The 25,022-nt window shown below is 34.5% G+C and overlaps 2 protein-coding genes across 3 annotated transcripts; one reads left to right on the top strand and one right to left on the bottom strand.

Annotated features, from left to right (window-relative positions):
• Positions 1-3,468: 3,468 nt before the first annotated feature.
• Positions 3,469-8,725, bottom strand: LOC110105974. Its single transcript, XM_020835677.2, has 4 exons — positions 8,675-8,725; positions 8,465-8,591; positions 7,962-8,371; positions 3,469-3,991 (listed from the first exon to the last, which is right to left on the bottom strand). The coding sequence occupies exons 2-4, from the start codon at positions 8,579-8,581 to the stop codon at positions 3,709-3,711; spliced, it is 810 nt and encodes a 269-aa protein (XP_020691336.1). The 5' UTR covers positions 8,582-8,591; positions 8,675-8,725; the 3' UTR covers positions 3,469-3,708.
• Positions 8,726-20,209: 11,484 nt separating this feature from the next.
• LOC110106019 (sulfoquinovosidase) lies at positions 20,210-24,977 on the top strand. Of its 2 annotated transcripts, none has more exons than XM_028699055.1 (8): positions 20,210-21,333; positions 21,555-21,687; positions 21,853-22,068; positions 22,163-22,318; positions 22,495-22,747; positions 22,837-23,237; positions 23,729-23,803; positions 23,924-24,977. In XM_028699055.1, exons 1-8 carry the CDS (start codon positions 20,309-20,311, stop codon positions 24,284-24,286), a joined length of 2,622 nt encoding a protein of 873 aa, XP_028554888.1. In that variant the 5' UTR covers positions 20,210-20,308; the 3' UTR covers positions 24,287-24,977. The 2 variants fall into 2 exon arrangements, with proteins under 2 accessions (XP_028554888.1, XP_020691400.1); XM_020835741.2 differs by having other exon boundaries at positions 23,729-23,845.
• The last annotated feature ends 45 nt before the right edge of the window (positions 24,978-25,022 follow it).

Genomic DNA, 25,022 nt, shown 5'->3' with positions numbered 1-25,022 from the left:
TGCTCTAACTTCAAAACTTGTCCTAGTAATGCTGAATGGGATAGGATAGATATTATTTGCAAATTTCTGGCACCTTTCTATGAGATTACTTGTGCATTCTCAGGTACTAAGTATCCTACTTCAAATCTATTCTTCCCTTGTGTATCTACGGCTTATGCATCACTTAAGCATGAACGGTTACATGGTATTGAGTACATCCGAAATATTGCAACAAGGATGTTAGTAAAGTTTGAGAAATACTGGTTTGATTTCTGTGATATCTTGGCAATAGCAGTCATCTTGGATCCTAGGCACAAGTTCACATTTGTTGAATAGTGCTATAAAAAATTGTATGGAGGTGATTACATTTCTGAAACAAAGAAGGTTAGGGATAAGCTATTTGCATTATTTGCAAACTATGAGAAGGTGGACCTACAAACCTCTGATGACATGTCCTCATTACCTTCAGTTAGTTCTCAAGTTGATAGCTCAACGACTTTTCCTTCAATTACAAAATCACAATTTCTTCAGGTATTTGTATTTCTTTTTTAGTTATTAAACATTACTATTCAGTACCTTTTCATTAACATACTTTTTACATTTATGTTGGCATTCATAACTAGGATTATGACTAATTTGAAGAGGAAATAACTATGCCTAAGAAGTCACAACTTGAAATGTATCTTGAAGAACAAAAAATTGATAGGAAGGTTAAGTTAGATGTATTACATTTTTGGAAAGGTAACCAATACAGGTTTCCTGAAGTTGCAGCTATAGCTAGAGATGTTTTATGCATTCCCATTTCCACAGTTGCTTCAGAAAGTGCATTCAGTAATAGTGGTAGAATTTTGGATCAATATAGAAGTGCTTTAAAACCTGACATTTTTGAAGCCTTAGTGTGCAGTAAAGATTTGTTATATGGAAATAATGGTAAATGTTCTAAATGTTTGCATTGACTTCTTCTCTCAATTTTCTGGCTTCATGTTAAAAGTAATATGCTTTTTCTGTAGTTATGACTGATCCGGAACTTGATGGTGTAACTGAGGACATCATGAACTTGGGTATTACAGAAATAGACAGTGAGGATACCAAATGTTCAGCTAACAGAGTTGCCTAGTTGATTTTGATTATATATTTTTTAAAATTAACTGATGTATAGTCTCTCATAGCTCACTTAGACTGTTTGGTCGTTGCTGCATGTCTTTGGTGTTTTTAAAATGCTGGATTTGTGAATACTTGGATATTTGGATGTTGGCATGTTGCCTTTTTTGGTGTTGTTCAGTGTGTAGTGACTGTTAGGCCATTGCTCTTTGTTGTTCTTAATTATATTTGTCAAATGTTTACTAGTTCAGTACCTGATAATGTTTGGAGTGTTGGACAGTGCCTCACTGGTTGTTTGGTTTAGTGGTTCCATTGTTGGTTGTTGTTGTTGCAGTGTTGCTGAATTGCTGGCCGCCTGGGCTGCTGGCTCTGGCTGCTTATAAAGTTATAACTTATAGCTTAGAATCTAAGTATTTGGCTGTTTCATATTTATGTTTGTGAATTCTGAAATCTGAAAAGAAAATGAAATTCTTATTGGGGCCGCTGGTCGCCTGGGTTGATGCTTAATGACATTTTGATTTCTGAATATCTAAATATCTGAGTTTGTTACATTGTGAATTTGTGATTTCTGAATATCTGATGACATTGTGAGTTTGTGACATTCTGATTTCTGAGTATCTGATGACTGATGCTTAATGAATTAATATTTTTTGAATATCTAATGCTTAATGTATAAGTGTAACTATGAAAGCTCAAGCAATGATGAAAAATCTCCTAAACAGAAAGTGATAGCCGTCGTGTGTTGGTTAATACTATTGCAACCAGGTGGCATTTGCGTTACCTAAATGACTAAATTCAAGAGCATATACTTTATAAATTCATTGATACTACATTAAGTCATTAAGTTTAATGCAATTTGCCGCCTTAGATGGTAATCGTTAGAAAAATCAAGGGTTTACCAGAGCTAATCAACTGAAGCTTTCTAGTTATACTTATACAATTATGGCATTATGCAATCTCAATATCTTATTATTTGGAATTTTGTCATTTCTATTTGTTTATTATTTTTTTAGTTTTTAGAGTTTTAATGTTTATTGTTTAACCATTTTCAATATTTCATTTTGATATTAATGCAAGTTGAAAATAGGTTCAAGAGACGAGAAGGCAAGAATGAAGCTGAAGTGTTGGCACTTGGCAGTTGGCACTTGTGACTTGGTGACGTTGGCGTGTCGGTTTAGCCAGTTTAAGTGTTTAACCATATAAGAATAAATAAATGTACTTTGAATTTTGTATATTATATAGTTTGTAATTTGTAGATTGTAATTTCTAATAAATGTTAAATATAAATTGTCTAATTATGTTTTTTTTCCTTATCATTAATTAATGTTCTGCACTTCTGCTAATATGCTCTAAGCCTCTAATTATAAAATTTTATTAAAATTTTCATGCATTTCAAAAATTCCATGTCGGGTCATGTTGACCCGAACCCGATTCGGGTCCAGAGAATTGACCCGAAACCAGTTTTGGGTTTTGCCCGGGTCGTGTCAAGTACAACCGGGTCAATTTCAGGTCTGACCCGAACATGACCCGCCGACACGAATTGAAAGCCCTAATCATGGCAACCATAAATACACCCATGTTAAATATTTTAAATTATTTTCTTCTTTCTACTCGTTCTCTGCTTTTGCTCTTGATTTGAGTTGAATCTCTAAAGCACCATATTCAACAAGTCAAAGCCTGACTAAAGATATCGGTACTAAATACAAAGATGGACATTTTTGTTTAAGATCTTTAAATAAAGTTTGAGAGCTAATATATTGTATGCTTGAGAAAAAGAGAGAACTTGAGATCCTATTGTAATTCCTATTATTCTCCAATATAGTGAAATCATCATCCCCTTCTCATGTCCATAGACATCTTCACCGAACCACATCAATCGTTATATTCTTTGTATTGTTTGTTGCGTGATTTATTATTTCTATTATGTTTACTAGACAACAAAAAGGACATGAAGATTTTCCTCTTGTACATAGGAGTTCATATCCCAACATGTTTAAGGGTTTACCTCTTTCATCTTGAAGGAAAAGATATTTATAAACCTCAAGGAGCATAGATGATGCTATCATGGCAACCATAAATACACCCATGTTAAATATTTTAAATTATTTTCTTCTTTCTACTCGTTCTCTGCTTTTGCTCTTGATTTGAGTTGAATCTCTAAAGCACCATATTCAACAAGTCAAAGCCTGACTAAAGATATCGGTACTAAATACAAAGATGGACATTTTGAACAAGAAATTTGATAAGTCCAAACTTAAAAAATCATCTTATAACTAACTAACAATATATCTATTAAAAAAAATTCTCTTATAACCCATTAATAGAAACTCCATGAATGATTCTCATCACAGCTCATTAAACAATTTTATCTATATAAAATGGCTCTTCTATATAAACTCTTCTAAGAAAATTATTCAAAATATGGAATAACAATACAAAAAAAAAAAGTACTATCAATCCAAAACAAGCAAGCTTAAGATAAGCATCCTTAACACTTGACTTAACAGAACCCAAGCCTCAGAGTCAGGATAAATACAAACGCCTTATTTGATAGATCCTACAGCGATACTCTCCATAACAAAACCATAATATAAACAATCTTAAGCCTATTTAGAATACCTGGTAAAATTACTTGCTAGGTGCAGCATTCATAGAAATTGTGGAAGTTCTTTGTTGGCCATGGAGTTCTTTCGAGGAATAGAGGGCAACTGTTCTTCCTATGGAGTTCTCCAATTGCTCTCTCAAATGCCTAAGAGCAAAAAGAACATCATAAACATTATTTTTGATTTCTGGATTACTGGCTGCTGGTTCTTGAGGCATGCTCACTGGAACAATAGCCAGCCTTTCTTCAATATGATGCTCCATTGGGTTGTCATTGCAGTCCAGTTTTTCAGATTTTTCTGAAGATTGCCTGCTTGGGAATGCACTGTGAGTTAGGCTTCATTTGGGACGGCTTTTTTATTGCTTCTTAAAGTGATTTTTTAGTAAAAAATTAAAAAAATTATACTAGAAAGCTGCTTTAAGAAGCAGTAAGAAAGCCATCTCAAACGAAGCTTTAGTTCAGACAGTTCAATCATGAATTAGCTTAAGAAGAAAAGATTCTTCTGAAAGCAAAGAACAATTGGTAAAGAAGCAAAATTATAAGAAAATACAAAGCATTGAATACATGTTAAAGAGTTGATAGCTACACCTTGTTGCCGTTGCTATTGATGTCATTATGACTTGATTTTGAAAGATTATAGCCTTAATTTTTCATATTCAAATATAAGATGAGGCTCCCATCTTTATAAAGAAAAAATATGTATAAATCAATAGAAAATATAATAAAGACTCAACACTCTTAAGGAATGACTGAAATAATTTATGAAATATGATTTGATTCAATCTAAGACTAAGTTTGTGTAGCATATTTTCTTTGTTGTGCAAGATTTAAGCTCCACAACTTTAAAATAACAATTTCAAAGAATAGTAGGAAAACATCAAAGCCATTGTTAGCTTAGGTTCCAAGATTTTTAAAGACAAAAGGTTATATACATCCTACAAAATGGGTAATCAAATATCATCTCCTTGAAATTTTACTTATTCAAATGCAGTCATTCCTATAACACAAAACCTCGAGCTAAGCACAAGATGAGCCTAACATATTACAAAATAATCTAATTGACTGTCATCAGATTGTACTTTTTGATAGAGATCTCGTGAAATCCCTAGAGCTTCTCTTTTTAATTTACTTTTTCCCACTCCTTTTCCTGTGTGCCTGTAATATATTTGCTAGTGTTGGATATTGGTCCAAGATTTAGGTAGTTTATCATGTGTACTTTCTTTAATTTTCTTGAATGGCTTGTATTGCCGTTGGTGCAGCTATTAGTTACCTATAAATAGAGGCTATAGGCTGTAATAGGGATGTAATAGTTTTGCTACTCTCCCTTCCCCTTCACTCTCTCCCTCCCCTCCCAAGAAGCTCAAGAAGGAAGTGCTTCTTCCTCTCATTGAATATCCTAACAGCTAGTAAGATTCTGGTATCGCCCATAAACATATTTGAATCCAGCAACGTGCATGATGAACAATAGCTAGATCCTTCCAAGCATTTAAGCATTCAGTGTGACAATGATTAATAAATTAATTGTTGGTCATATTTTTTCACCCAATCTGGGTATCTTAATATAAAAATATTGTCAGTTACTTGAATTGTGTAGGTTTCAACGAAACATTCATCTCAGGCTTTTTATGATAAACATAAATACAGAAATTCTATATGAATTCAGTACAACACCAATGTAACATTGAATTGGAAGACTCTGTGCTGCCATAAATGTTCAGTTTCTTAATTATGGCCTATGTATACTTTCACTTTGTTTGTTACAAGAAAATGTTTGAATATTGCAAAGAGTGACTGAAACATTAGGACTGCTTGCAATGCAACCTTTTCATAATTTAGGGATTTAAATCAACCATCAAGAATTAATGCTATAAAAAGATTAGCAAATAAAAATTTCATCATATAAGGATGTTTTACTTTTAAAATATATTACTCTAATATAAGATATTTTATCTAGATACAAGTATTTCATTCAGGTATAACGGTTTATCAGATATAAGGTCTGACTTTGCTATAATATTTTACAAGATATAAGACTGTATTCAAACATCAAACCATATGCCTAAATATGACGTTTTGAGCTGGGTATTAGATTTTGTCAGGCCTAAGATCTTTACTTCACTATAAGCTGCCTAGTTAAATATAATAAGATCGTTAACCATTACAAAAATTATTAAAAAAGTTAATAGACTAAAATAAGACTTTTAAAAAGTCGGTGGCCATTTTAATCCTTCGTAAAGAGAAAAGGATCATTTTGATCCTTATCTCTTAGTTAAATACATCTTTTTATAGTAACTGACACATCACCAGAAAATCCATCCAATCAAATTCAATTATTGATGCAAATATGTGAATAAAAACTTTTTGAATAAAATTGGGGACCATCCAAAGTATAATTTAAAAAATTATAATTGAAAATAATGTTTCAACACTAAAATTGCCTTGATCCGAGTTCAAGTAAATGTAAATTAGTATAATTAGAAACTTCATGATACAGTTTGAGGAACCAAATAATTTCCGAATATTATATGCTTACAATCAAAATATGTGTTAAGGCGGGAGGAATCCAACTAGCCCAATATTGATCAATTTCATAGTTAATTGGTCACTTGAATGCCTAAAGAACCTTGTGTGATCAAAGAGAAAAAAATGTAGGCCATCCACTGGAGTGTTTGAAAATTTTGGCTAATATGATCAAAATTTTCTTTTGAAAAAAAATTTAAATAGACCCCCATTTTACATATGAAAGAGACTGGAAGTTGGAGAGAGTTCACAATTTTGAAGAATAATAGAGCTCTGCTCAACAATTGTCGCTGCCAATTACCATCACCAAATTCCGTCAATGTGCACCATCACTAATAAGGTCGATGCACATTGTTAACATTAATATCAACTCTTATCATTGCCAACAGTGCCAATGCACAACATGGATACTAATGTCGACACAAGCCATCTTTAGCAAGTTTGATGCATGTCGTCAACTTTGTCGTTGCAGAACATCATCAATAAGGTCTATGCACACCATTGAAACCAATGATGATGCCCACCATCGCCAACAAGGACAACCAACTGTCAACACCAATATCAACGCCAGTCATCACCAAGGTCAATGCACGCCGTCGGCACAAACATCAATGCATGCCATCACAAACAAAGTTATTGTCCGCCATCACTATCACTGCCAATGCCCAACAATGGCACCAACACCAATGTTTAACAACAACAACAAGTCTTATGGTCATCTTCGTGGCATGTGTTCTTCTATCCTATAAGGAGAATGACCAAGCAAATTATTAATGATCTCTTGAAAATAACTCCAATGCCTTAAAACTCCTCCAAATTCCACCATGAAAGCTATAATCCATGATCCATGTTTACCATATTGTATCAATGTCTTCTCCAATAACGAAGAAGGATATAATTTGTAACCTATGATGCACACCTACGGAAGCATTTCATTTGGGCAAATCTCATGGTTTTCCCCTTTTCATGTTTCTATGTAAAAAATGTTGTCTCCAATGAGCTGCTCTCGACTTGTCTTATATGTATCTGTTTAGGATCTTCATATAATGCTAAAATGATGCATCCTCTTTTTACCGTCTTGAATGTTCTAGCACTAATAGTAATAATTATTCAATTTAAATTTGCCACATATGGCAGCTAATTTAGCCTTATCTGTAAACGTGAATTAAAATTAATGAAATTAGGAGAGGGTAATGCTATTGAAATTAATGTTCTGAAACTCTGATCTTATCTGAACAGAAAGCTTCTTAAAAAGATTTTGAGAAGTTAAAATCAATGTTAGTCTTTCCAGGCACTGGAAACGGGACAAAAAGTAAAGCTCCAAAAACAATTTCCAGCTAATTGAAACATCGAATGCTTTCAATGCCCCTTCCAAAATGAAACTTAAGGAAATAACCATATTGTGGTTGCTAATATTGAAACTAAGATCGACAAATATCTTTTTAAAAAACCAATAAGATCCACTTATGTCTTTCCTGGCACAGGAAACAAGGACAAAGCATCAAACTCCAATGACTCCATTTTTATGCCAATTAAATCTTTGACATAACCCAAATTTATCTCAACATATACAAAACCAGCTCACATAAGATGCAAAACTAAATTTCTTCAAATGCCTAAGCAAAACCTGATGAAATTGCAGAACCAAACTTCAAAACCAGTAGTTTGTCATTTTTATCAGAGGATAATAAGCTTTAAGAAAAAATTAAGATTCAGCGTATTCTTAGAAGAAAACAATTAGCATCCTACAAATACATACCTCACAGGACCATCAGCATATTCTTGGGAGACGCTACTGTTGCTTCCTTCATCTCCTTCAGAGGCTTCCTTGTTACAAGAATTCGCTGTCCCAACAGAACTCCAGCTCCCATCCTGAGAAACTAACTGATATGCTGAAGCCTTAAAAGAGTTCAGAGATCCATTATCTTTAATAAGATCCCTCCCAGGTGACCCACATTGCCCTAAATCCTTCCATTTCTCAAATCTCCCTTTATTCAGAAAGCATCTGTTTGGGGAAGTTGAGCTCGCTGAACTATCGGACAGATCCATTTGACAGGGAAAGTCCAATACCTTGAGGGAATCCAGCTTCTTCAACGCAAGCTTCAGCCTTTTCTCAGCTCTTTCCCTGTGTTTCATCTCGTCCTCCAGCTGCTTCTCTAGCTCTGCTAACTGCAGCCCCAAAATCATAGAAAAAAAAAAGTTTTGAAAATTTGATTTTGAAGCAAATAATGGAAAGTAAGGAAGAGATTTTTTTTGTAATACCCTTTTAGCCATGTGGTCTGCTTCAGCCTTAGCAGTCTTGGAAGCCTCTCTCTCTGCAAGCAGCCTCCCTCTCAAGCACTCCACTGTCTTAATCCCATCTTGTGCATCGCTTGCCATTGATTCCCCTCTGAGAAGAAATAAACCAATCAACACCAGTGACAAGATAGAAGCTGAGACACAGAGAATCATAGAGAGAAAGAGAGAGAATACCCGCAGCCGTTCAAAGAACTAAGCGTCCATCAAAATAAGAACTTTAATCTGGGCAACTTTAATCTGAGGGTGCTTTCTCTGATTCGAGACTGGTTCTTCCAGAAATGTGGAGCTAAATTGCTAAAGATGGCAAAATGGAAATACATGAACTGAAACGGGAGTCATGGGGAGTATCACTGGCTTTCTCTTCTTATTTCTGAACCTCCATTTTGTCAGGCCTCATTAATTCCATTACCCCTATAGCAACATAACACATCAGAAATGCTACACTCCTTACCAAAATAACCATACAAAAAGTCATACTATCTCAAAATAATCAGCCCAATGAAAAAATTTAATTTTTATTAATCATTACAAACCAAAGAACATGAGAGATTATTCTGTGCGGACGTCAAACGCAGTTCATTGTTCGAAGACTAATCAAAATGCATCACATCAGCGGTACCGAGCCACAGTACAGAGCAGGAGGCGACGTGATGCATTCTGGTTGATCTTCAAAGAACATATGACAGAGGAAGGAATGTAAGTGAATCAAGCAGATTCATGAGCTGCTAATATATTTGTCTTGTGAGCTAAACTCGATAAACTAATAGAGAAACTCTTTTAAAAAATATTAATATAAAATATATTTAAAATATGTTAAAATCCAACACTCAAGTATAAAATTGTTGAAATATTTGAAAATCACATCTCATATTTTTATATTAAATCCCATTTTTTTATTATTGCATTACAATAATTGCTTAAATCATAATTATTTTTTCCTTTCATAATAAAGGAATAGACCCAAACTCGTTGAATAAAGCTCGAGTTCAAACTAAAACTAGATTAAATAATTAAACTCAAGCTCAAATTAAAAATGACTCGAACCCGATCCAACCCATTTACACATATTTTTTACATTTGAATTTATTGAGTTTGGCTCTCAGTACTGAAAATAGTAATAACAATACTTCAAAGTGAACCATGATTCGGGCTGTACAAATAGCGCAGGGCAAGATTAGATTTGGTGTATGGGGATATAAGAAAGGACAAAAGGCAGACCTTTTCACAATTTGGATGTAGTGATTCACGTGACTACGTGAGTGCAGTGAGAATATCTCCAACCGAATGTCAAACGAGTGTTTGGCGTCGTTCGGTCGCTCCAGCCGAACGTCAAAACGTCCACCATTTGCTTGCGGGTGAACAGTGCAACGCCAATATTGGCGTTGCACTGTTCACCAACGCTATTTTCCTCTCTCAACCGAAAAAACGCGCCAAAGGAGAAGGATCGTTACCTTCGCGCAGAAGCAAAAAAAATGGCGTTCGATTGGAGCAACACCACGCCATTTTTGCGTTTTGCGGTATTTTGGCGTGAAAAATGGAGTTCTTCATTGGAGATTCCCTGAACCCTAACTCTAACGTTTTCGGTATTTTGACATGAAAAATGGAGTTCTCCATTGGAGATGCCCTGAACCCTAACTCTATGAAGTAAGGGCATCTCCAATTCATTTATCATTCGTCCATTCAAATGATAAATGAAAATATGGTTTTGTTTGGAATATTTTTTTATCATTTTTAAAATAACTTTTTAGTACAAAAAATTTCACTTTTAAAAAATTTTATGCTAGAAATTTACTTTAAAAAGCAGTGAGAAAGCTGTCGCAAACAAATATTATATTTTTATATTTTATCTCAATTATGAACAGTGTGATGTTAATATTGATGTTCTGTTATATAAATATATTTTTTTATGTTAAAAATAAAAAAAATAAAAAAAAATTCTTTTTTGATGTTAAAAATAGAGTTCAGTTAAAAATAAATTACTTTTTGATATGGCTGTTATCATATTTTGAAGTGAACGAAAATTTTTTTCGATTGAAGATGTCCTAAAGAACTCAGCTGAAGAAATCAAAATTTAAGAAATTGATCAGTTGTGTAATTATTATAGATGTTCAAAAACTTTTTTAAAATTAAGATTCAACATAATTCATCAGAGTTTAAACCTTTTCCTTTTAAAATTAAAATTTGCAACTTTCTTAATTATATTCTTATCTGATGATAATATAGCAGGTATAAAGCACCAACTCTTTTTATTTTATTTTATTTTTGTCCTCTCTCTCTCTCTCTCTCTCTCTCTTAATTCTTGTGAAAATTTCATGCTATATCTATTTTGTAACACTCCCATACAAAATTTTAGGGATTCATGAAGATAACTTGTTGCCTATTTGAATGATTATGATGCATTAAAGATAGATTATATTCCTCATATTTTCGACATTGATTAAATTTTTTTTCATCGATGTTCTATAAATTTCTTCAAGGAAGAATGCGCGACTGGCTATCTCGAAATTCTCTCAGAAAGGAGGAAGCTAGTAAGCGCTTCGCGCCTCGCTTTGCACAATGGAAAGAGCCACTGGCTTATCTTTCTAAATTCTCCGTTTTATTAGGCATCCCGAATCTACTTATTTAGCCTCTTTTCTTTTTCTTTCAGTAGAAAAGCAGTAGTCACATCCTTTCTTCTATTTCGCTCCGCGCCTCGTCGTTTTTTATGATTATTGACTTATTTTTGTTCGTACACTTTACTTTTATTTAGAAGTATCGATATCATGTAACATATATGATGTGTCGAACTTTAAAATATTTTCTTCCATCTACTTCGTGTGATGCATTAATTAACTAATCTTAATTAAAAGAAGAGACATTGTCCTTTTCAGAATCATTTAAGAGTGTTATCTTTGTTCATAACTAACAATTCTAGTCAACTTGCTTATTTTAATATGTGCTTATATCATCTTTGAGCCATAGCTATAGCTTCAAATTTTCAAGTCATGGCTTAGATTGATTGACCTAAATCTAATGCTACACTAATCAATATTATTATTTTTTAATAAGATGATCGATTGTGAGGAGAGATTAGGTGCCATAGGTGGGTTGGCTACGGAGGTGGGGTGGTTGATTGGAGGATGGATGTCAGTGACAAGCATTGAGAGTAGTTGACTGGCTCAAATATTTGCTAGAAACAAAGGCGGAATCGATGCTTGAGTTGAGACCAGGGTTGGAGGAATTCAGATATATAGGAAATACTTGAACTAAGCATGATTAATAGTACATAACTCACATTAGTCTGTTGGTTGAGAGTTTTGACTATCAATCAAGAGGTCTTGGGTTCGAGTTTTGCATAAGCGATGAATGTGTGAATCTGCCTTAATTGACCTAAATATTCCTAAAAAAAGCATGAATAATAGTAGTGATGTACGTAGCACACCTTGGTCTGTTGGTTGTAAGCTTTGACTATCAATCAAGAGATCTTGGATTCGAGTCTTGTATATGCGATGTGTGCGTGAGTTTGCCTTAATTGACTTAAATATTCCTTAAAAAAGTGTGAATAATAGTAGCAATATACAAAAGAGAGACGGAAAGACGAGAAGAAATGAAAGATAAGACATACTTTCTTTGTGATGCATATTTTGTTAAATTTTATTTATTAGAATAGATCATAAGTGAGATTATTATGAAAAATTTATAAAATTTTCATGACTATTTATAGATAAAAAATTTATATTAAAATTGGTTTAAGAAAAAAACTTTTATTTTCCACAATGATGCAAAGGTAATTTCTACTAAAAAGCTGTTTTAAGAAGCAATAAAAAAGCCGTCCCAAATAAAGCCTAAGGCTTCGTTTGGAATGACTTTCTTATTGCTTTCAGAAGCAGCTTTTTAGTTTAAAAATTTTTGTACGAAAAAGCTGCTTTAGAAAGCAGTAAGAAAACCGTCCCAAAGGCTTAGTTTAGGACGGCTTTCTTGTTTCTTCTTAAATATTTATAAAGAATAATAAAAAATAATAAGATGTTCCTAACCAACAGATCAAGATGAGATGCATTTGTCGATCAATGGTTGGATGGAATCGGTTTCATCATTTATTAAGATTAATAGTAATTAAGCTAGGTTTTGTTTGGGATAGCTTTCTTACTGCTTTCTAAAATTATTTTCGAGTACAAAAATTCTTAAAACTGAAAATTTATGTATATGAAAGCCGTCCCAAATGAACCCTAACTTACTAAGCAAGTTTCACTAATTATGGCAAGTATTGATTTGTGTTCGTATAATGGCAAATGAAGGCCTCGTGAAGGCATTGATGCCAAGGAAAACTTTAAGGACACTCATGCAAGTGAAGTTAATCACAGCACATGCTTTTAGCCTCACCATTGAATGCTCTTCCAGTTCTCACAGTTAGGGCATCTCCAATCGAAACTCTCATTTTTCACTGCAAAATGCAGTAAAATTAAAATGTGTCGTGATTCATCTCCAGTGAAACGTTATTTTGCCTCTAAATCACCGTTCGTTTCTTTCGCGCCTTTCTCGGACAAGTTCGGTAGAGAGAAAGAAATGGCACAAGCGAATCGTGCGACGCCAATATTGGCGTTGCACTGTTCAACTGCGATCAAATGACGGAAGAAATGGCGTTCGATTGCGACGTTTGAGGGCCTCCATTCGGTTGTTTGTCGAACAGTTGGAGATGATCTTAGGAAGCCCTTCGCAATTGGACTCAAATTATTACTGTTCGCAGTCATGAAAATGATGTGAGAGAGAGAGAGAGAGATTTTAGCGAAATTGTAGTCATTGAATTTAATTGGATTGAATTTCTCAATAAGAACTCAATGTCACTAAAAATGATCCATTTCAAGTTCAATTTGGGGTGGAAGTAAAAAGCTGCAATGAAATAATTAAGAAGAATAAAAGCAGCGAAAAGTAAAGGATATCATAATTTTATGTGGAAAAATTCAAAAACCGAAAAAAAAAGCACGGAGCCATATCACACCAAGAAATCCACTATAAAATATGGAGAAATAATAAGTATAAATCTCTCTTATCTTCGTCTCTCTCATTGTATTCACTCTTATACCGTTCTCTCATACAAAACATGAGAAAAAATAAGTTAATAACACAAAGGGACAACACCCTTGAGAAAACAGAGAAAGAAAACTGTTCAATCCACCTCAAAGTGTTGCGGCGCTAAATCTAGAGCACTGCAACGCTCCGCTCTATGTTATTTTTCTCAGCAAACTTTGCAACACTAGGGCACTTGGGTAAACAGTATCATGACACTTGGGTATACAACTTCGAGATATTGTACGAAAAAATTTTAGGTGCAAAGCACCCAAATCTAACCATGAGGACTCCCCGCACCCCGTAGCAATTATGAGAAATTGACTTGACGTCTGATACAACAATACAATCTGATAGACCAACACAATCAAATTTCACACGAAACTAACCATTTATATCAAGAAAAAAAATTGAGATTAAGACCATATAATATCACATCTCTAAAAATATTACGAATGTACAACGCCTAAACGATCAAATAATAGTCCCAACTCATTTTCGTGTTTAAAATAAATATGAATAAATCAAAATATTCTAAACCAATTTCTTAATAAAGCCCTTCTTCTAAGTGAGGTTGATAAACTCAAAAGGACTTCATAATTCTACGTAGTACTATACTAATTAAATAAAAACTTCACTAATTATAATAATGAAAGCGTAAAGTTCACTCATCTAAGTATCATTAATCAAAGTTCATTATTTCATCACTCACTAAAAAATTTTTTAGGGGCTCTTAACTCATACAAAATTCTCATATTTTCCTCAATTTAATATTTAATTTGTCATTAATTATTCTTAATAATTAAATCATCAATTATTTTTATAATGTCTTGGGAATTACAATACTGCCATTGAATATCAAAATGTTTTGGTTGATCCAATGCCAAACCTCCTACATAAATTATTAAAATTTTCTTTGGAAGACTTTCTTAATGTTTTCTAAAGAAGCTTCTTAATACGAAAATTTTTAGTTAAAAAAAAATTATACTAAAAAATCGCTTTAAAAAGCAATAAGAAAGCTATTCCAAATGAACTCTCAGGCTTCGTTCGAGATGATTATCTTACTAATTTTCAAAACACAACTCTTTAGTATAAAATTTTTTAAACTAAAAAATTTTACATTAAAAATTTGTTTTATAAAGCAATAAGAAAACGGTTACAAAGCAAATCTAAATCAGCACTTGCCAAGCCAAATTGCTAGCAAAAAAATAATAGTTTTTAAGTAATTAATTATTATTTTAGTTGGCATGAAAATTTTTTTTTTTTGGGACATTTAGGCCAATTAAGGCAAATTCACACACACAACGCATACACACAGACTCGAACCTTGGACCTCTTAGTTGGAAGCCTAAGCTCTCAACCAATAGGCCAAGGAGAGTTATGTGGCTTGAAAATTCACTCCAGAATAATATATTTAGTTATTTGGTCACGGATTGAACTGTGAAGCCAACTTGGAGTGAGACTGAAGGAAGGACAAGCAGCTAGCTGAGAGCATGACCACTTTGTTTCATTCGCGGGCAGCAGCAGAAGGGCATGTGAAGACTGATCTGCATCTATTTTAAAGTATCAACTGATAAACTGTTATTTTTTAGCAAAAAAAATTAATTTTTGTCCTAAAAAAACTGTTTTAAGAAGCAATAAAAAAACCGTCTCGAACGAAGCCTAAGATAGTAGTTAAACAGTTTCTTATTGCTTCTTAAAATTACTTTCTAGCTAGTACTAAAATTGATTTTTTTATATTAGAAAGTTGTTTTAAGAAGCAGTAAGAAAGCTGTCCCAAATGAAGCCTGCGAATCTGTTTAGGATGGCTGCAGTCATGCAGGACTTTTATTGCCTGTTGATCAACATTGCAATTTATTTTACTGGATAGTCATCCTGTTCGTCACAGGTCCAAACGATTACACCGATATGTTCAAAACATCAAATTTATCTAAGAAGGAGCCTCTCGCCATCGACTTGAGCGAAGATGGTCAAAATCGACTGTCTAAAGATGTGACGAAGTGAGACTTTGCTCGAACGATGTCTGTAATGCAAAATAAGAAATTGGCATATATTTCAAGGCGTGCACAAAATTATACAAAACAATATCTGATCGCAAAACAAAACTTTGTCCGTTAAAACTCTCCCCGAATATAACGTAGAGAGGTCAAAGTCCTAAAGCTCAAAATTTTCGGAGCCTGCAAAGGCTATGACTGTTTTACAATTTCATGTTATGTGGTTGATTCCAATGTAATTAATAAGTAACTGAATTTACTTCCAAAATATTAATAAATGCCTTTAGCCTACATCATAAAATGTTCTCCTCTTTGTTCTCATTGTGGACATACTAATGGTCCTTCATATTATATCTGTGGACCATTTGAAAGTATTGAGTTTAGTCCCACATTAGAAAATCGTTTTCTCTGTGTTGTCACTGTATACAAACAAATCGTCCTTTAGCTTTTTTTTTGTGTTTAATACATTTTGTTTTTACTAATGGCTCTCTTCCTCCTTCCACCTAACTTTGTCTCTCTTTGTAAAACCAATCATATAAAACTTCATAAGCCATGTTCTAGTCTTCACTCCATAGAAATTTTTTGGTAGAGTTAGGTTTCATTTGTGATGGCTTTTTTACTGCTTCTTAAAGCAGCTTTTTAGTACAAAAATTAAAATTTTTATACTAAAAACTGTTTTAAGAAGCAGTAAGAAAGCCGTCCCAAACGAAACTTTAGTGTGGCTCCAAAGGAAGTTTTATAGAAAACATTTCTCTTCGTTATTCTTCAAGAGAGGACATTATGGTGGGTCGCGTTGTATAGAGCTTTAAGGGATGTCATTAAAGCCTATTCACGCATAAGAATATGGTGGGTCGCGTTGTATAGAGCTTTAAGGGATGTCATTCGTTATTCTTCAAGAGAGGACATTATTTATTAATATTATATTATTAGGAAATTGTATTTATTTTAAATATTATTAATATTATATTATATATATTTTTAATCTATTTAAATTATATTTCATTAGATTTTTAATCTATTTTTATTAAAAGTTTATAAATTATACTTTTTATATTTAAAACAAAAGTTAATATAATATTTTAAAAAGTTTATATGTTTAATATTTTCATGAAATATTTTAACCAAAAAATATTAAACATATAAATCAATATTTAATAATTAAAAATAAACCATTCTCTCCCTCTGTTCTTTCATTTTCTCTCAACCTTTTTCTTTCTCTTTCTGGAATTTTTGCCGCCTTTTCCTCACTCTTATCTCTCTTCATCTTTTTCTCTCTTCTTTTGAATACGCTAAAACAATTGACGCATTCTGGATGCACCAAAAAGCTTGACGCATTCTAAATGAGCCAATTATTTTAGCGAATTAGTTCCTTTTTAAATTTTAAAATAAACATTCTGTTTTTGTTAATTATGATAATTAAAATGTTCCTTTTAAAAAATTAGCCAACTTCATGTGCATGAAGGTTTCATATGACTACACGTATCCTTCTATTTTTTAATTTTATTTTTTTTAATTTATCCTTCTATTGTTGTTGCTATATTAGGACGACTACTCTGCCTCTGTATGGACGTAGAATTACATCCAAACTCTGCACGTAATAATTTCTCCTTTTTTAGCCCTTCATCATAGCCTTCCAATCATGGATATATGTCTTGAGAGTATTTCTTATGTAAAACTAGCAGGATATGGTGATTGAGATGGTATGCCACTGGAAGGATTTTCACTACATAGAGAAAATAATAATAATTGTTGCGGGCTTAAATATATGCGGCAATAGAGTTAGAATATTTTTTTGTCTCAGCATTGTACGGATATCCAGCATACAAACAGAAGATGAAAGAACAACATAATTTTTATGTGGAAAATCCTAGAAAGGTAAAAATCACGGGGCCACGCCTAGTTGAAAGAATTCCACTAGTATTTGCTTGAGGTACAAAAAATTGACTCGTCCTTAAAATTTAGGACGATCAGATTACAATAATCCACTCACGAATTAAAATTCAATTAAAAACAAGAATTTGAGATTCGACAATGTTGGGTATTTAGGTTGAATCCTAAAGTCGCTTAGAGATCGGATATAATTCCGGCGTTACTTGGAGATCGAGCGGAGTTTCGGTGTCACTTGAACGTCGGGCGGAACTCTGGCATCACTTGAAAGTCGGGCGAAACTCCGGCGTCACTTGAAAGTCGAGCCGAACTCCGGCGTCACTTGAAATTCGGGCGAAACTCCGACATCACTTGAAAGTCGAGCGGAACTCTGGCGTCACTTGAAAGTCGAACGGAACTCCTGTGATGGTCGAGGAGGAGTTTCTTCCCTCTTTTCCTTCTTCTCTTCTCCTTCTTCTTACTTGGGTCTTCTTCTTCTCTTTGGTCCCTCTTAAGAGAAATGAGGGGCTATTTATAGTTTTTTTAGAGTGGCATGACCTGTAAATAGGATGAGGATCAAGGGCAAATGGGGAGTAGTTTGGATGGACGGCCAATATTGAATCCCTTGATCATGAATCGTTCATCAGACATTTAAAGGTCTTAATGATATCAGAATTCGGCGATCTTGGGCTCGTTGGATTTGTCTCATCGAGCTGCTCGACTCGATTATAAGCATGTCATGTTTGGAAACCGTTTTGTAATTCAAATCATGGTTTGAACATTCCAACAGCACTTCAGGCCTTCGATTCGGACCCATTTGTGCTTGGATTGAGTTGAATTTGGTGACGTTGGGTTTGCATTTTTGAGAGGCTCAGTTCAACTGTAAGTTTGCTGAGATCATAGTTCAGATGATCACATATTTAATTTTTGAAGCTTCCAACCTGATTGCCTCGAGATTTGTGCCTAATCAAGATAGTTTTTTGATGACATATCAATAATAATATTTTTTTCCATTCAATATGATAGATTTAACAATAATAATCAAGATGGAATCTTGTCGGAGCTCCCAAGAGAAGAAATTATTGCATGTGATCATCAAATTATATGGAGGCGAACTAGGATGCGTCATATCATCTGATACTCAACAAAAAAAAAATGATGTGGCACATTCTTATTAGTCTCTGGACAGCATCCGATGAATTGGTAATAATTTCACTCCCAAGAGAGGCCATTGATGGATCCAGTGGGACCAACGACGATGAGACCCACCAGAGCTCACCTATTAAGGCATTAATGGGTTGACCAAGAGGTTTATTTTCCATTTATATTTTAAAAAAATGATGAAATTCGTTAAACTAATTATTTTATTAAATTAGCTAAGCATTATTATTGATTTCGAATTTCGCAATTTTAATAAATAATAATTATTTGAGCAAAATAATAATATTTCGTTTGAATCGACCAAACTAATGAAAAAGAAAAAATATATATAGATGGACTTGATTGCTAATTAATAATTGTTTGGGGGTTTCGTGCGAATTTTAATGTCTATCTTGGAGCTGATTGGATAACGTACACGTCTTATTATACATCCGACAAAAAAAAAAATATTGAAACTTGGCTATGCTTACAAAAAAAATATTAGAGGTCTATTTTATTAAATGGATTAATAAAAATAAAATTTTCTTATAAAAATATGATGCATTACTAAAAAATTAAAGAGAGATAGTTTTTTGAAAGCTATATATATATAAAGAGAATTTATCCAATGATTTTCATTTGAGATAGTTTTTTACCACTGTTTTTTATAGCTTTCAAAAAAATTTTGTATCAAAAAATTATTTTAGAAAACAGTTAGGAAACTACCCCAAATGAAACCTTATTCCCTTCATAATAGCTTTAGGATAGAGTTTGATTAAAAGTAGATTGCTTACACTAAGGTTAGGGGTGTCAATTCGGGTCAGCGGGTCGGGTTCGGGTCGAATCCGGAACTGACCCGGCACTGTTCGGGTCAACCCGAACCCGACACGTTTTTAAAAACGGGTCAGGTTTCCTGACCCGAATCCGACCCGATTCGGGTCCGGGTCAACCCGACCCGACACGAATGACCCGAAGTAGACCTAAAATTGCTAATTTTCGGGTCAAAATCGGGTCAATATTCGATTTTCGGGTCAAAATCGAGTCAAAATCGGGTCAAAAACGGGTCAACCTCGGGTTTTCGGGTCAAATATGAGTTTTCGTGTCACTTTCGGGTCATTTTTATGTCAATTTCGGGTTGGTGGGTCAACCCGAACCCGACCCAATTTTTAAAACGGGTTGATTTGTTCAACCCGAATCCGACCCGTTTCGGGTTCGGGTTGACCCGAACCCGGATTTTTCCGGGTCGGGTTCAGGTCGTGTAAAAAATTTACACCCCTAACTAACGTGCAAGTGATTCTCTTATATATCTCCAATTTTTCATCAAATGTGATTCTCTTCCAACATTTGATAATGAGGCTGCTTTTGCCATTTGGATGTATGGCGTCCAATTCTTCGTCTACATACATCGTCAAGCAGTTCAAAATAAATATTTCACACGCGACCCTTACGTTTTAATTTTCTTTTCTTTGTTAATTATTTCAACAGTCGCTGCTCCATGTATGGAGCCCATTAATTGGGCTAGATTCATCCATTCCAGCAAAAAAAAAAAAACCAAAATATATCTTAATTTCCAAAATTAAATAAATATAAAGAAAGTTCTTTTCTTGCACGCCTACATTAAATTTTTAAATTTCTCATCAAATAATTTCCCTCTCTGATTTTGTTAGAGCTAATAATGGCATAATTCCGTAATCAAATCCAGTTAAAAAAGACATTTTGGGATCTCCGAAATCTTTTTTGAGGACCTCCATGCAAGAACACAAGCATGCCTCCATTAAAGATTTCCAAGAAACACCACAAGCATATCAACAACCCCTTCCCTTCCCCACCAAAGTCCCTCCCTTTGATCCATGGAACCCTCTCTTATAACAGAATTCTTCCTCATCGCCAAGTTTATCCAATTGGGAAGGATTTCCAGCTTCTTTGGAGATCCAGTAATTGTGGATATGTATCAGTATCTCACAAATCTGAACCAGATCGAAGCTTATGGTCTAGCATACCTGGGGAGGCATTCATCTCTGCTGCATCTGCGAAAACTGAGGTGGAGGAGAGCAGAGGCTCGTTTGTGATCAAGGATGGTGATATCTCATTCCTCTGTGATCATCAAAACATTGATGAAATCAGAACAATTTGCAAGTCTGACATTGAGAGGAAGGTAAATGACTCTGAGTTTCTATATGGATTATTCCAATCAAATGATAAGAATGTTCCTATTGAGCTTTTTAAGAGGAGCCAATTTCCTACTTTGGTGATCTGCGGTTGGGTCTCTAGCAAGAAAGTTAAAAGATTTGCTTCCAAGAATTTATGTTTTTGGGAAAGAAAACTTAGCCTTGGAAGGGCTGATAAATCATCTCTTACTGCGAGGTATTGGGTTCTTTTTCATCAGAGGAACAACCATCAGGTTGAATTCCAGGTGAGGTTTGGTGAGCTGAAGCAGCTGCATGGCTCAAGACCCTACCAGAGGTTTTCAGAAGGTTTCCAGGGCCAGAGGTGGAAGCAGGTTCGTCTTCGACGACGGCGAAGAGTTTCATGCTTCTTAAGCCCAAGAGACTTCCTTGTTCTATCTTCTGATGATGATGAGAAGGAAGAAGAGAAGGTTGATGAAGTTAAGGAATTCAACCGAGTTTTTATAACATATTCGAGTGAGAGAGATGAGAAGTTCTATGGATTTGGAGAACAATTCTCCCATATGGAGTTCAAAGGAAAAAGAGTTCCTATACTGGTGCAGGAGCAAGGCATTGGAAGAGGAGATCAACCCATTACATTTGCAGCTAATTTGGTCAGTTATAGGTATTGTCACAAACACAAACCTCTTAGTCTTTTAAGATTTAAAGGCTTTGTTTGGGACGGATTTCTTCCTACTTCTTAAATCGGCTTTCTAATAGAAAAATTAAAATTTTTTACTAAAAAGTCACTTTACGAAACAGTTAGAAAGCCATCCCAAACGAAGTCTTAGTTGAAAAAATTTCAAATGCATTTTATAAAGTATATGTTTCTTGTCTCTTTGACAGATCAGGGGGTGATTGGAGCACAACATATGCTCCTTCACCATTCTACATGACATCAAAAATGAGATGCCTTTACCTTGAAGGATATAACTTCTCAGTCTTTGATCTAACAGAACACGACAGAGTTCAGATACAGGTAATAACTAGTTTTGAAGATCCAGATATTGCATATTGATCAATGAATTGAAAGAATGTGCATAATCATTAATGATTCTTACTTCAAAACTTTAAAGTTTACAAGCAGGCTAAATCTCATGAAGCTAAATAGCACCTGACTTCATTTGGTAAAATTTCTGCCTAGGTACATGGAAATTTTGTAGGAGGAAGAATACTCAAAGGAAGCTCACCTGTGGAGTTCATTGAACGCTACACAGAAACCATTGGAAGACCTCCAGTGTTACCAAATTGGATCATTAATGGTGCCATTATTGGCATGCAAGGGGGTACTGAAGCTGTTCGCAGGGTTTGGGATCAACTAAAAGCTCATGATGTTCCTGTATCAGCCTTCTGGTTACAGGTAACAAGCTAGCCTGCATAATCATGACAGCTAAAAATATATGTGAACACAAAATTTCAGTAATGGCTTCCTACTAAATATGGCAGTCTTGCAGGACTGGGTTGGCAAGAGGAAAACAATAATTGGGTCTCAGTTGTGGTGGAATTGGGAAGTTGACACCACGCACTATGCTGGATGGAGAGAATTAGTTCATGATTTTGGAGCAAACAACATCAGAGTTATGGCTTACTGCAATCCTTGCCTTGTTCCGGTAGTAATTCTCCTCCAAAAACTTGAAAAATTTTAGATAAAATTATCAGTCCAAATGCTACGAATTGCTCCCATGAATTCAAAGGAAAATCAGAGAAGTAACTATCTATATATGCATTATATACGAAATATACAGCACTACAGCATTAAATTTCTAAGGGACCAGCTTATTTGCAGACAAATGAAAAGCCAAACAAGAACAAAAATCTCTTTGAAGAAGCAGAAAAGTTGGATATCTTGGTGAAAGCCAAAAATGGTACAACCTACATGGTACCCAACACTGCATTTGATGTAGGAATGCTAGACCTCACACATCCAAATGCCAGTGGTTGGTTCAAGAGGATACTTCATGAGATGGTGGATTGTGGTATTAGAGGCTGGATGGCAGATTTTGGTGAAGGCCTGCCTTTAGATGCCAACCTCTTCTCAGGTTTCTATCATAACATTCATAAATCTTCCTTTTCTTGTGTAATACTATCTTAAAAAAAAAGAATTAATAAGTATGCCAACAATGAACAGGTGAAGATCCCATCACTGCTCATAACAGATATCCAGAATTATGGGCAAGAGTGAATAGAGAGTTTGTGGATGAGTGGAAATCTAACTGTGGAGGAAAGGAGAGGGAGGATGCCGAAGAAAGCCTGGTCTTCTTCATGAGGGCTGGCTTCAGAGAGAGCCCAAAGTGGGCAATGCTCTTCTGGGAAGGTGATCAAATGGTAAGCTGGCAACACAATGATGGAATAAAAAGCAGTGTCACAGGTTTGCTTAGCAGTGGACTCTCAGGTTTTGCTTTCAATCATAGCGACATTGGAGGATACTGTTCAGTAAACTTTCCTATGATCAATTACCAAAGAAGCGAAGAGCTTTTAATGCGCTGGATGGAGTTGAATGCATTCAATACAGTTTACAGAACACATGAAGTAAGAAACAGAAGCATCATGGAATTTTAACTTCTGCATTTAGTCAACTCTTCGGGGCTGTTTGGTAGAATCTAGGATTTCATTTAAGTAGGATTTCGTAAATCCTTCAAATCTGGATTTATGAAATCCTGAGGCGTTTAAATCCTGAAAACTGTTTGGTAACGTTCATGATAAATCCTATGTGACTATTTGGCTATTTCATTCAGAATTTAAAGAGGTTTAAAGATTTGGACGGAGTTTCCTTCCCGCTCCATGGAGCCAGAGGATTTCAGAAATCCGCCGAACGAGAGGATTTTCGAAATCCGGGATTTATGACGAAAAGGCGGAATTTTGTTTTCCGTGAGATTTGGTTTTGCATTTTAGGCTGTTTGTCTGGATTTTGCATCAAATCCAGCCTAAATCCGCATACCAAACAGCCCCTTCATTACAACTATTCCAAAAAAAATTCATAAACATTAGCACCATAATATAAACTTGAAAGGATATTGCAGGGAAACAAGCCAGAATCAAACTGCCAATTCTACTCTAACAGCAAAACATTCAGTCATTTTTCACGATTTGCAAAGGTATACAAGGCCTGGAAGTTTTACAGGGTCCAACTAGTTAAGGTAATCTCTCTATACAAAACTTGATAAAAACAACTGAGGTTTAGCTCCTCAAATATTAACAAATCTATTGATCTACAGGAAGCTTCACAGAATGGTTTACCTATTGCCAGGCATCTGTTCCTCCATTATCCTCATGATGAGCATATCCACAGCCTAACTTACCAACAATTTCTGGTAGGAACGGAGATACTTGTAGTTCCTGTTTTAGATAAAGGAAAGAAGCAAGTGAAAGCTTATTTTCCACTAGAACAGGGATGTTCTTGGCAACATATATGGACAGGAAACATATTTGGAAGGTCTTCCATTGATTCAGAAAATATTCATCAAGGACTTGAAGCATGGGTGGAAGCACCTATTGGATACCCAGCTATATTCTTTAAATCAGGCTCACCTGTAGGAGAACAATTTAAGACGAACCTGCAAGATCTTGGAATCTTATAGCTCTTACTCGGAGCTATGAGTAGTTATCCTCCATTATAAGTTCCTGGAAACAAGCAAAGGCCTGATTAAACTGTTAACACAAACTCAACATTCAGGAAAAAAGAATTGGTGCAAGATACTATAATGGAAGCTTTTAGATAGCTTTAAGAGTTCCAGTTGAAGCAGACTAACCTTTCTCTTGAAAATGATTAATGAAGCATCTTATGACATAATTGTAACTAAAGTTGTCATTTTTTAATTATTTGGAAATGAAATGTTTATTCAGTTGAACATGAAAATAAAATGAGAAGAAGCCCCTATTTTAAATAAAACAGGAGCTCTGATATTAAAGAACAAAAGGCATGCATTTCTCTTGAAACTTTGCTCGAACACCTTCCGTGCATATCAAATACTAGCTTGACTCTTTTCAGACTAAGGCTTCATTTGGGACGGCTTTCTTACTACTTTTTATTTTAAAGCAGCTTTTTTGTACAAAATTAAAAAAACTGCTTTAAGAAGAAGTAAGAAAGCCATCCCAAAAAAAAATCTAAAAATCATCCTCCAATGCTTTGGCCTCCGACATGATGGCTCCTCCATGATCAAATTTAGGTTCATCATCCATTGAGCTAAACCTTGCCAGGTTACTCATTTTGACGCCAGTAGAAGAGTTATATTCTTAGATGAATAGAAATAAATAATATCATATGGATATTTAGCATATACAATTAGAAAGAATTTATTAGCATGCAAGTAAACC

This window comes from Dendrobium catenatum, unplaced genomic scaffold (assembly GCF_001605985.2).
Source record: "Dendrobium catenatum unplaced genomic scaffold, ASM160598v2 fragScaff_scaffold_9, whole genome shotgun sequence".
Taxonomy (NCBI): Eukaryota; Viridiplantae; Streptophyta; class Magnoliopsida; order Asparagales; family Orchidaceae; genus Dendrobium; species Dendrobium catenatum.
Note: the sequence above shows the minus strand (reverse complement) of the source record. Positions and strands in the feature narration are given on the sequence as shown.

Coding starts and splice junctions, on each gene's coding strand:
- LOC110105974 (XM_020835677.2), bottom strand. CDS start 8,581: ATGGCAAGCGATGCACAAGATGGGATTAAGACAGTGGAGTGCTTGAGA. Junction 8,372..8,464: donor CAGACCACATGGCTAAAAGG/GTATTACAAAAA, acceptor TTGGGGCTGCAG/TTAGCAGAGCTAGAGAAGCA. Junction 3,992..7,961: donor TATGCTGATGGTCCTGTGAG/GTATGTATTTGT, acceptor ATTCCCAAGCAG/GCAATCTTCAGAAAAATCTG.
- LOC110106019 (XM_020835741.2), top strand. CDS start 20,309: ATGCCTCCATTAAAGATTTCCAAGAAACACCACAAGCATATCAACAAC. Junction 22,748..22,836: donor AGATGCCAACCTCTTCTCAG/GTTTCTATCATA, acceptor AACAATGAACAG/GTGAAGATCCCATCACTGCT. Junction 23,238..23,728: donor CAGTTTACAGAACACATGAA/GTAAGAAACAGA, acceptor AGGATATTGCAG/GGAAACAAGCCAGAATCAAA.